The sequence below is a fragment of the Crocodylus porosus genome, unplaced genomic scaffold (genome assembly GCF_001723895.1).
Source record: "Crocodylus porosus isolate Cpor-Errol unplaced genomic scaffold, CroPor_comp1, whole genome shotgun sequence".
NCBI lineage: Eukaryota > Metazoa > Chordata > Crocodylia > Crocodylidae > Crocodylus > Crocodylus porosus.
The window spans coordinates 11753596-11766778 of record NW_017728943.1 but is presented as its reverse complement, the minus strand read 5'-3'; the positions used below and the strand labels follow the sequence as shown (position 1 = coordinate 11766778).

Genomic DNA, 13183 nt, shown 5'->3' with positions numbered 1-13183 from the left:
TTATGCTACTGATGCTCTGCCCAGGTTGTGGAAGCATTCTTTCAGGCCAAGTCTGCAGAATTTTTCCAATTCTTCATATATCGGTGTCTTGTCAGGTTGTTTTCTGGACAGAAGTTCTCAACCTTTTGGAAAAGATCAAGTGAGCCCACAGTGAGCTCTGCTGCCATGGCCTGTCTGCTTCCTGTACCCAAGTTAGCTTATCTTAAGCTAGCTCAGGTGTCGCTGCAGTCTCCAGTATTGCCATAAGCTTAGTCTAATGAGTCTAGATAAAAACAGCAATGAAGATGCAGCAGCAAGGGACTCAGCACGTGATAGCTACCAGAGAACATATGCAAAGTCCCTGGAGCATTTGTACGCTGATTATTGGCACATGTAAAAAGCCTGTGCCACTGCATCCATGCTATAATCACATCTTCATTTTGCTCTGTAAACATCCTGAAGATGCTGGACTTGAGCTACTGCTGTCCTAAATCTCATGCAAACAAAGGCTCCCTATACTTGTGCTCACTGGCATTCTAATTGGAGCGTGTTGGAGCAGACTTGATTAATCGAGTCTGCTCTGCGTTCTATTTAGAATGCCACAGCATTGCCACCGCATCACATGTATTCAGCCCTCACATGTTTTAAAGCGTCCATAGGGCACTTAAGTAAACCTCATCAGATGAGGTTTAGATAAAGCAATCCACGACCATTTTTAAAGGTGTGGGGGCTTCATACACGTGACGGTAAGGCATTTTAATTGGAGCGGCTGCCCAAGAAGTGCTCTAATTAACCCGTCGCCCACCTCCAAGCACATGTGTAGTCAGCCATAAATACCAGTGCTACGGAAATGCCAAATAAGTTTAAAATACTGCTGAATAAGAGTGGCCATGTTTTGCTGTCTCTCTACACAGGCAAAACTGACCAGAACAATAGTGAAAAACTCATTGAGTCTTCCTCAGCCCCACTCTGCAACATGTGCACTGCTTTAAAAGTCCTACTTTTGACCTCAGCATTGAAAACAGCAGTATCCAAAAAAGAAATTTTTACGAAACATAAAATACACCTCTCTTTCAGGACTAAACAGTCATATTTCTCTGTTTACTTGCACCAGTGTTAATCTAGAGGAACCCCATTGAATGTAATGGAGTTCCACTGATATAAACTTGGTATGAGGAGAGAAACAGGTCCTCATATTTCTCCCCATCCCAAAACAAAGCCTACTGGAGATGTTTCAGTCACGTGTGAATAGTAGTGTTTTTCCCTGTAGTCTACATTAATGCAGAAAGTTTTGTAATGGTTCATAATATGGTTGGTTATGTTGTAAAGTCTTTGGGTCTAGGGCTGCAACCAGCACAATTGGGTCCCAATCCTGATTAACCTCTGAACACTATTATAAATAATACACTGTTGTTATTCCATATTTGGGATGTTAACAGTATCTTATAACCCTCATGCTACTCAGGACATCAGAATTACCTATTTTTCTGCTTGAAGTGTCATGGGATCTTTAATTTGTAATAAGATAGCAGTTACAGGCAGATAAAAGAGATCTAAGTTTAATATCTTATTAGGAAGATGGCACTGACAGTGTTGCAAGCAGTTCTGCATCTGTTCGGTATTGACTGCCAAAGGAGCACTGAGTCAGAGCTTAAGTCTAAATGTGAGCTTAAGTCTAAATGTGAAACTCATGCTTTCTAACTTTCTGGCCCAGAAAGAGAATGCTAACAAATGACCTATTTGTAAATGTCAAATTCAGGAAATTTGGCATATAAACCTTAGCAATGCTGTTCGTATTATCTTGTTCTGTTGAACTTTTATAACATTTCATAGCAAGTCACATCTAAAAGACCACCAGCTAAGAAATCTAGTACCTAGGTTTGTTTAATGTTAAACAATATTTTAGATGTGTTTTAATATTTTGCAGTAACTCTACAGATGTTGTACAAGTTAAAAACCTCAAAGGTGTTTGAAAAGCAGAAATTAGGAGAAGGAAAATCCACGGCTGAGATTGTAGAAGAAGACCCTTATGCCGTTCAGATGATGTACTGGTGTCCTGAAAGCCGGATATTCTGTGTGGCAGGAGTCTCTGCATATGTTATTATTTACAGATTCAGCAAACATGAAGTTAATACTGAAATAGCAGTAAGTCCTTCAGAATTTTACTCAAATATTGATAACAACTGGAAAGAATAAATAATTTAGGCCATAATTTCCAAGGTGGAGTGCTTCAGGTGCACCTGCTAAAGTCATATGTATGTATCGGAATAAAGCTTCCATTAAGTTGTCCAAATATAAATTCTGCAACGTTATAGTTCAGCCATCTTGGGTGAATTCCTGGTTCTATTGAAATCAGTGGCAAGGCTATAATTGATTTCACTGGAACTGAGTTCCATTCTTTTGGTGTAGCAACAAAATATTATACTGGATCAAGACTTGATTTGTTTTTGAGCTATTGGGTTAGTCTCTGTTTTAGTTGTGTGCTCTGAAAATGCCTGTTGCTTTACGTGCCTTTATCATTACGAGATAGGTAGCAAATGATTTTCGCAATGAAAAATAGAACAGAAAATTCTCAACATAGCATGTCACAGCATAATGTGTAAAATAGTTTGTCTGTGTACTTTTTGATAGTCAGCATTCATTTTTCACTTGCATGATAATTTTTACCACTTTTTTCAGACAAGTTTGGACTAGGTTTTAGCATGTTCACAGAATCTGTAAACAATTAAAGCATCCCTTACCACATCTCTTTGAGTTGAACCCCTTTCTGGTGTTAGGATCCAGCCAGTTACCCTTTTGGAATTGATTCACATGATTCTCCCACTCTCAGGCCAGGCCTTGAACTGCAGTTCCCTGATACTAACCATGGTTATTTCAGCAAGTCTGAAATAACTCTTAGGTTCCCTTCCCCACAAAAGCTGCGACTAGTACCTAATATAGTAGCAAAACAGCCTTCATAATGCAAAGTATTATTTATTCAGAACTATAGCACTTAAGACAAAATAGATATTAAAATACTGTGCCTTTGCATACACATGCCTATTTCTTCTGGCTGCGGGTGTGTGGATCTGGACAGACCTCATCTTCTTCTGATTCCTTCCACAAAGCTTTTCTGTCTGTCTGCTCTCCCAGACAGCACCTGAAAGTTGGTCTTCCACTGCTCCTGAGATGCCTTTATCAGCATACAGAGTACTGACAGGTATGCAGCTTCCTGCCGTAACTGATGGCACTTCATAGGAAGCGCCATGAGTTACAGCAATCCCCCCCAGCCCAACAGACATTCTCTATTGGGTCTGGGAGAGTGGAGGATTCAGCTTCACTTTGGAGCCAACTGCATGTCTTCAGCCTCTCCCCTAGCCCCGCTTCTCCTCCCACAGCTCCAGTGTTGTCTTCAGGATGGAAGAGTGGGAAGAAAGGAGAGGGACCTCCATCTGGGATTTGCTGAGCCTATGCTAGAGGGGAGTGTGTGGATTGGAGCCCCCCAACCTTGGGGGGAGGGGGAGCTCCAATCCACCCATTCTCCCCCCTCCAACATGGGCTGGTTAAAATCCAGACAGAGCTCTCTTCCCCATCCCATCCTGAAGACATCGGCAGCGAAGGCTGGGCTGCAGCAGCCCAGCCCTGCTCCCAGCATATGCTGACAGAAGCTAATGAAGTTGCTTTGCTTCGAAGCACCTTCATCTGAACATGTTCATTTGTTGCGCACGATCATGCACTTTTAAAGCACATCGTATTCGTGCACTTTTGTCAGGGAACAGCTGTAGACCACTTTCAGGAGGCTAAGCATGTGACAAAGCATCACTTCTGTCAGCACCCACAGTGTCCTTTTGATCTCTAGGCTTTCAGCCCTGCAAATCAGCCATGTCACTTTGGCTTAAACATGGAGATATGCCATTGCCTTGCAGTTGCTCCCCAGTGTTTGTTGGAACATTTGTTTATCTATAGCTATTGTGTTACCTGTTAGGTTTTTCCACAAGCACCGATTTAAACTAAATCAGTACTTTCACATAAGAAAGTTTTATAACCCATTGTACTGTAACTTCACCTCAGTGATCAAGCCACATGCGATGTTCAGAAAACTATTATATCTCAATATTTTATATAATTTTATAGCAGTTCTACATTTTCCACAATTGTTACCTACCTTTTATCTTCCTTATTTTTCTAACTTTGTTTTTCAGCCAAATTGCCACTAAAAATGGGATTTTGTTGAAGTAAAAATGTGTGTAAATGTACTATTCTATTTCTCAAATTTTAACTCCAGTATAGAAATGTTTACATAAATAGTTGTTCTGTGAAGTGTTTCACCATGGTCAGTGAAGTCTCCTGAATTTGCATATTCCCATCTCCATCTTCTCTCTGCAGCCTCTCCTCTGTTTGGATTCACTTGCTGTATATCATTCTGGTTTATACCCCTGAACAGTGACTTCTCTGCAAAAAGGAGTAGGTGGCCAAGTTGTGATGCAGACACGTATCCAGGTTTCATGTGCCTTTTGGCATCTGGATCTATTTTTTCCTGTCCCAGGATGATAAATTTGTTAGGCTCACCTTCTCTTAGTGAGTACACAGAGGATGATCCATGAATGTCACCTGTGTGACACCACAGGAAACTTTGAAGGCAAGAAGCCTGAGGTACTTCATGTTCTATTGAAAGCATCAGTCCTTCCCTAGTATGGCTCCCTAAGCCAAGGTTTAGAGAAGAACTACAGGGAAGAGTCTGTCTGTCTTTGGAAGTACAGAGGAAGGTCCAATGACCTTCATCATAGAATAAATGAAAAATAGGTCTAGAGGAGGATATCTAGTCCCATGCCCTGAAAAAGGCAGGATCACTTCTGTCCAAATCATCCCTGACAGATGTATGTATTCAGCACTTGAAAAGTTCCAGTATAGGAGGTTGCACAACCTGTCTGCGTAATCTTACTCAGTGCTTAACTGCTCTCAGTTAGAAATTTCTTCCTAATATCCAATCTAAATCTCCCTTGTTTCAATTAAGTCCATTATGTCTTATCCTGCCCCTGTTGACTCACGTAACACCACCCTTTTTATAACAATCAGTTTATCATTTGACAATTGGTATCAAACTCCTCAGTCAATCTTTCCTTCCCTCAAATGATGGAACTCTAAAACAAACCCCAAGCAGCTGATGCATGTTCAAAATGCCCACATGCAAATCATGAAGACAGGCACTGGACTGTAGCCCCTTCAGAGGTCTCCCCAGGAGATGGACCAAAACTGAGAGGAGTCACAGAAGCGCTATGGAATTCAGAGCTGTAGGATCAGCTTAGGTTTTTCTTTTATCCTTAAGTGGAAACTAAGCCAACCACATTCATCTGGATAGTGCCACAAGTGTCACTTAGGGTCTTTGTACACTGATATTTAGGCTTAACCATGAGATTGTCCTCAGCAAGCCCAAGTGAGATGATCTCTTCTTTCCCTTGTATACATTGTGTTTCTTCTTTTGGTGTGTTTTGTATCAAGTTTCTTCAAATAAATTGAACAGTTTTACTCTCACAAATTTTCACCTCCCTTAAAAGTATCAGAGGCCAATTTAAAAATGTCATCAGGCTGCAGCTTCTGGGTCTCTGCTTGTAGGCAAAGATGACAAATGGATTGACTTCATAAGGATAAGGTGCATTTTTTAGGCATGCCACAGCAGAGAATCACCAATGGTGGTGTAACTAGGGTAGGATGACTAGGGCAGCCACCCTGGGCACTGACTTGAGGGTGGGGTTACAAAATAAATGGCTTCTACAGGTAGCCACGTGTTTGCAATTGCAGTCATACTGGCAGTGAAACAGCAGCCTGAAGTTGCTGCTGCCCCTGTGCCCTGGGTGCCCAGCTGTGTGGCTGCATACCAATCACCAAGCAGAGGTGGCAAAGTTTGACTTCCTTGTATGGGACAAAAGTTATTAAGCTGATGTTACTGCCTCATTCTGTCCAGCTCTTGCATGAATTGAACATGCCCTTGGGACAGCTTAAGAGGTCATATACTACTAACAGATCTGTAACTGCTACAGATGTCATCAATAAATCTTCCTGGCAGAATAATTCCAGTTTACAACAGGAGGTTCTGACTGTCATAGGCAGTGTTGTTTTACAGGGCCTGATTTGGTAGCAAAAGGCAGATGCCATCTTGAAAAAGGGGGAAGTCTGAATTGTTTTTATCTTGAGGAACCTTCAGGGGGGACTAGGGTGGTGCAGGTGCTTAGGTGCATGGGTGACAGCTTAGCGATCACAAGTCCAAAGCCAAAGTAGAAGAACTGACAGCACAGCCTGTCAGATTCCAACAAATCTGTGAATTCTACTAAATACTTGTCACAAGGACACAGGTAAGGAAGGCAACTTGTGAGGAAATCTATTATCTTTAAGTTCCAGGGGCAAAACCTGCTGACCCGCAGCAGGCAAGAAGGCTACTTTGAGATACTCACTTCTCCTATTTAGATTCAGCCTTGTCTTATTTAGATTCAGTCTTGTCTTATTGGTCAGCCTGCATGTTACATGAAGTTCTAGAGGGCAAAACTGGTAAGATAATCAAGAACCTCTCATCAGTCTATATTATTAGTTATATTATCACTATTTCCACAACATCCACGCGATCACGATTTGGGTACTTCCATACTTATGTAAAAAGGCATATGGAGGAGGTCCTTCACTAATGCAAGGGGTTCTTTTGTTATTTTTTGTACCCATAAAAGAGAATCTGTATCCCATAATGCATCTGTGGTGATTGAACAAACATATTAAGAAGCTTAAACAGCATGCAGCAACATTGGCTTGTAGTACTTTGCAGTCATATCTTGACCCCCCTCTCTCCTTGGTGATGCTTCTGGTTTTGAGCCAGATAGATCCTGGCAAATACTTTGTGCTACCTTTTGGTTTCTTTCTGTCACCAGAAATCCTTCCTAACTGTTTGGCTGATGTTGGCTAACCTGCCATGTGGCCTAAAGGAGATCACCTAATAGTTCTGTGCCCTTGTCTTCCATCCCAATCTTTTGCTGGACTTAAAAGTTTACACTGCAAATTCCTTAGGGCAAGGACTCTGCCTTCCTATCTCTTTGTACAGTGCTTAGCTCAGGGGGCCCCTAATCCAACTGGATCTTCTGGGTACAACTGTAGTACAAATGAGAATATGTTCTCTTTCCTCTGGGTTGAGGTCAACCCAGCTAGTAGGGATACCATTCCATTGCTTCCTGGATTGTTCTCTGCATCAGCTTTCTTTGAAGATGCTATTCATCATAGCTGTAATTTCAGATCCTTCTTACAGTATGCACTGCATCCCTAACCCAAATTCTTATCAAAAGAGGGACCCTAACTTCCCTCTCAAGCTGAACATTAGCCAATCTTCATTTTTCCTCTTTCCTTGTTCACATTCAGGGAGTCCAGCTTTTACACAGCAGTTGGAAAAGTGTCTTATATATTCATTGTCTAAATAGGACCAGACTGGTGCGCAAGACTCACAGATGTATGTGGAAGCAAGACCAGGAAGGAGGCTATCCCAGGACAAGTGAATTAGATGATGTATGTTTAACTGCTGGAGTCAGATAGATGTCTGCCCTCTTGTGCAACCTAAGGCATATTTGTCTGGGTCTAACCACAGCTTCCACAAGTCTCCGTGACTGAAATTCACAGGTCCTATTAGAGCTGTGTGAACATCCTTGTGCAGCTTCACTCCTTAAAGTTTTAGTTTGCTGCGCCCTTAGTCATTTAAGGCACATTACACTGCCAAATTTCCTACGGCACCTGGAATTAATGCACAATACGCCACTGAGACATGCAAACACTGACACCGTTAAAGTAGTGCAAAAGCATTTAGCCCGCTTTAAAGTTTCGTGTACACATGTGTCTCATTCTGTCTACACAGCCTTAGTTTCTAAATCTCGGTCTTTGATTCTAGATCTGTTGGCCAATTCAGGAGAGCAGTCCTGGAGTCACTGTTCACTTGGGGTGGCATTCTGTTTCCTTCCTGGCCATCCAGATGTTTAGATTTGGTCATCTGCTTTCCATCTAAATGCCAAAAATGCCACTTGCCTGCAGGTGGGAATTCTGTTCCTGGGCATGAAAACTTGCATGCATATGTTATTATCTATGCCTTCTTAGGCAGTGGCCCCTGGCCCTGATCTCAGCCCTTCTTGGGCATTGGGCCCCTGGGCCTGTGTATTAGCACATTAAGTCCAGTTCCAAGCAGGGCTCAAAGCAGTTGCACACCCTTCAAGCGCCACTGGGACCTCCACCTCCCATTACTAATCCCAAACCTGGTCCACCAGTTAAATATAACAAAAGATAAAGCCCTCTGGCTGTAACATAGTCTCTCCCCACACTGGGTTTCAACATAAACAAGCTCCTTGGCTGAACCAACACACTGCCCACCATACTGGGTCCTATTTCTCTGCAAGTTGTAGGTATCTTGCTTGCAGATCTCAGAGCCTCTCAAGTCAGCTAGGCAGTCCCCTTCAGCCTTCCTACTCAGGAGCTCTTTCAGCCTACATAGCCAGACTGACTGACTGGGCTCAGGCACTGGCTTTATGTGCCCCCTAAGTCCAGCCCCATCCAGTCATGTGTTCCCCTTCTATGCCTGAGGGCCAGTCTGTTTTCCCTGTTAGGGCTTGGCTCAGCTGACTGCAGCTCTGGGCTTCTGAGGCTTCAGTGCTTCTCCTGCCCTGTTTACAGCTTACTGCTCTGTGACTGTCTTCTTGGGAAGGTTACTCCTTCCCACCCCAGGGCAGCCACTATCCATGTAGCTACAGCCCTGTCTGTTTGCCTGTTAGTTGGCAGCTGGTTTGCAAGCAGTTAGCCTGTGTATTAGCTACCAGCCTCCCCAAGGCCAGCTTAGTCTACTGCATCTCCTTCTTAAAGTAATAGGAGCCCGTTAACTCCCTATTACACTCTCCATCACAAAGATCTAATTTGGACAGTTCCCAAAGGAGGTGAGGCACATATGACCATAGTAACTGAGATTCTCAGAATGATTGCTCCTGTGAATTCACATTCCTTGCCCAACTTCCCTTCTCTTTTGGGGTCTTGGGCTAGTTTTCCTAAATTAGAGAAAAGAGTTAAAGGATGGTTGGGGCCACATCCTCTGACATCCCCAGAGAACATGGAGCAAGAAAACTGTTTGGACGTTGCTTAGTAAAACCACTGAAGAGCCCATGCAAGGAATATGGTTCTCCAGTGAATGTGGAATCATAACGATTTGTTATCTCAGATAACAAATCCATGGGGAAGGAAGATCACCAGTTAACATGATCTGTTCTACGTGTTGGCTGAAATCTAGGTGGAGAGTACAGTACTGGCAGTGAGAAGGTGGAGGTGTAGATGAGCCTTTGCACATAATTTAGTTAAGTTGCTTAGAAAAATAATATTAGATTAGTTACAGTAACTGCTGAGGATACTAACTGATATTTTTAAGTACTGGCTGGATTGTTGTATGATGTAGTGTGAATGCTAGATTTCCTCTTCATCAGAAGTGGTGGCAATCTCTATTTCATAGAAACATACACTTTTGGTATTTCTCTACCCTCTCTGGGATATGTGGAAAACTTAGCTGCTGGTGCTGATGTTTGGTAAAAAAAAAAGTAATAATCTTTGCTAACAGAAAATGGCAACAAAAATGTATTTTTTTAGTTGTTGAAACAGAATTATTGATAGTCATTTAAAAGCAGTGAAGTCTGAGGTAGATTGTTTTATTAAATTATAACTTAGATTTTTATTTACTTTAAGTCATTAGAGGTGCGGCTTCAGTATGAAGTAGAAGATATCATTACTCCTGAACCAGAAATAATTCCTCCGTTTCCAGATGCCTCATCCCAGCTTCCTTCCTTAAAGAACCTTTCAGGCAGTACCAACACTGTTGCTTGTGAAGGAACAATGAAGGACAGTATCCCATGCCTTAGGTAAGACTGTGTGCTTGTTTAAAGACTTATTCTTCAACAGGGCCTGGTACTCACTCAAATAGATTATATTAAACAAATTCATTAATTACCAAGAAAAGGAGATAAACATTCTGTTAATAACATTCAAGATAATACTGAGCTGGGCTACGTAACAAACATGCGTGAGGACAGAGAAATCTTTAATTGGTTAGAAATGTGTCCAGAAAATACCAAATTAGATTCAGTCTGGAGATTCAGTAAATCAGGGGGTAAAGATCTGAAAATAAAGATTAAAGGAAGAAAATATAACTATATTTTGCAGTTATACAAAAGGAAATTTAATTTTGATGGTGGTTTATAAATCTGACCGGGACTTGGGATATGAAATGGCAGCAAAAGTGCCTACAATTTTCAGCTGAATACAAGTAGGTCAACATGGGTGAGCCTTTAGGTTATACTGCTGACCCTTGAGCAACTGAGGCCACATATAAGTGTTACGTTTCTGCTGGGGAAATCACCATTCTCTTGGTAGAAATTGCTAGTGTACAGAAGTTCATTCATTTTTTACCAAAGGAAACATTCCCCCTCTGGGAAGAAGCTCTTCCAGATTAACATCTAAAAGATCTCCCTTGCAGAAGAGTTTCTCTCACTAGAGTGAATGCCTAGATACCTTTGCTTAGTTCTGCAGGAGAAGTCAAGCAGCAACTTCCCCAGACTAGAGAGACTCTGGGGAGACTCCTGATCTTGGAGGAGTTGAGCTGTTGCTGCCACCACAACCTGAGACTGGGGACACCCTGATCTGCAGAAGATGTAGGCAGTATTGCCCTGCTGTTCCCTCCCCTTGTAGAGACTGGGGGGAGAGGTACAGGGCAGCCACCTGCTGATCCCTGCTTCTTCCCCAGGGTCTGGGGAATGAGTGAGGCAGTATTGCTTCATAGCTCCTTCTCGTCCCTCTGGTCTGGAAGAGGAGGGAGCTATGGGGCAATGTCCCCTACACTTCTCCAGACCAGGGTGTGGGAAATTTTTCCCTGCCATTCCCTACCCCCTTGAACGGGAGGAGTGGAGCAGCCAGGCTTAATGCCTGTACCGCTCTTTCCCCCAGAAAGATTTGTAGCAACGGACATTTCTCAGAAATTTCCACTGCCAGAAATTAACACCTATTTCATTAATATAAATGTTTTTATGTTTATATTAATGAGACGGGTGTGACCTTCATACAACTCTCATGTCCAAAACTACAGGTACAAATTTTCCCCACTTTGATCAAAAGGTACAGATATGTAAAACAACATGTATATTAATGAAACCATATTAAATGCATACAGGTAATGAAATACAATTGTATTGTGTAAAAAATCAGGTTTTAAGTAATATTTAGAAGCAAATGAAATGGAGTTTATATATGCTTCAGCACCGTTTGTAGTAAATTAATATGTTCTGACTAATAACCCTAGTAAATTCTAGTTTTGAATTATTTCAGAACTCATCGTTCCTTACAAGATTTTGTAAACTGTAATTTAACAGCAATTATAGTTCATTGCTGAGATCCATGTTTATTTTAATTTAGTGCATTTGTAATTATTTTCATCTAATTATTATTAAATATTTTAAATGACTCATTTGTTTCAAACTCAGTTTAAGTGATCATTGATTAATTTTTCCAGTAACTCTCTTTTGTGCTCCTGAAAATAGCATTTTGGAGCTTAGAAACAACATCAAATTACCATAACAATCAGCTGTGTTGTTTATACATAAATAGCAGTGTTCACTTTGTTGCCCAATTCATAATGATACATCCTTATTCAATAAAGCAATGAGAGTATATATCATTTTTAAGCACCTGATTAAACCCACTGACATCAGTGGATTTAATAGAACAACAACAAAACAAAACACAAAAAAAGGGAAAAAAAATAGCCCCACCCTAGTGCCAATAATGTCAAAGAGAGTTTTATTATTTACTTCAATGGGGCTAAAGTTTTACCCTGAGTTATATTTTATCTATGTTTCAAATGTCTCTAATTCCTTTCCATGATCATAACAAGTATTTTAAAGGTGTTTAGATACTAAAAAAAAACCCGACTGACTTCACTCTGTGAATGAAAGCTTGAACCATTCTACAGAAGTAGAGAAGTGATGAAAATATCCCATATTCCAAGCTCTGGTTCTCTGCTTTCTTTCAGGGTCATATTTTCAAGATCTTTCTGGCTTCCTGTCTTACAGCATATAGCATACAAATAACTTGTATTCCTTGTATTTGAAACCAAAAAAACCTTGCTGTTCATAGGATCTAGCTCTATTCAGGTCTAGTCATATTGCTAGCCTTTAGCTGGAGTTTCCATTATATATAGCTATTATCTTTACACAGATACACTTAATTGGTCCTTCCACTGAGCCTGAAAGAATTTGGTACACCTATGTTTTATCAAGGTCTGTAATTTTATTTGAATCAAAGATCTGGGAGGGGAGGAGAGGGAAGGGGAGTCAGGTGTCCCAGAAGAGTGGTTGCTCCTTAAGGAGATGATCCTCCAAGCCCGAAGGGAGGTAATCCCAACACAGATCAAAGGAAGCAGGAGGGCGCAAAAGCCCCCGTGGCTCACCAAAAGCATCCGGGAATGTCTTCTAGCTAAAAGGGAGGCGTACACCCAATGGAAGGGAGGGGCCATCACCAGGGAGGACTATACTGCGGTTGCTTGGGGCTGCAGGGGGGCGCTCAGAAAGGCCAAGGCAGAGATGTGACTGGGACTAGCTTCCCGGATCAAGGACAACAAGAAGTCTTTTTTTAAATACATAGGGGGCAAAAAAAAGGTACCAGGTAACGTGGGGCCCCTGCAAGACACACTAGGAAATCTGGTCGTCACACCAGACGACAAAGCTAACCTATTTAATGACTTCTTTGCCTCCATTTTCCTGAGCAGGGACCGGATCAGCCCCCCCACTGGTCCCCCTCAGGCCCCAGGGGAGGTGTACCCAGGCCAAGGGTGAGTGAGGATCTAGTCAGGAAACTTCTGGAGGGACTGGATGTATTCAAATCAGTTGGTCCAGACGATCTCCACCCCAGAGTGCTGAGGGAATTAGCTGAGGTCATTGCGGGACCCATGGCATGGCTGTACGAGCACTCGTGGTGCTCTGGTGTGGTACCAGAGGACTGGAAAAGGGCCAGTGTGGTTCCCATCTTCAAAAAGGAGAGGAAGGAGGACCCAGGAAACTATAGGCCAGTCATTCTTACCTCGATCCTGGGTAAGCTTTTTGAGAGAATTATTCTGGCACATGTCCACAAGGGGTCAGCAGGGGAGGTTATGCTTAGGGGCAACCAACATGGGTTCGTTAGCGGC

The 13183-nt window shown here is 42.1% G+C and overlaps 1 protein-coding gene across 3 annotated transcripts in view; it reads left to right on the top strand.

The window, feature by feature from the left end:
- Nucleotides 1-13183, top strand: part of STXBP5L (syntaxin binding protein 5 like) — a 379891-nt gene that overhangs the window by 242198 nt on the left and 124510 nt on the right. For all 3 annotated transcript variants that reach the window (XM_019548699.1, XM_019548698.1, XM_019548700.1), the window contains exons 15-16: nucleotides 1907-2124; nucleotides 9697-9869. In XM_019548699.1, coding sequence (XP_019404244.1) covers nucleotides 1907-2124; nucleotides 9697-9869 — 391 coding nt within the window. The remainder of the gene's footprint in view (nucleotides 1-1906; nucleotides 2125-9696; nucleotides 9870-13183) is intronic.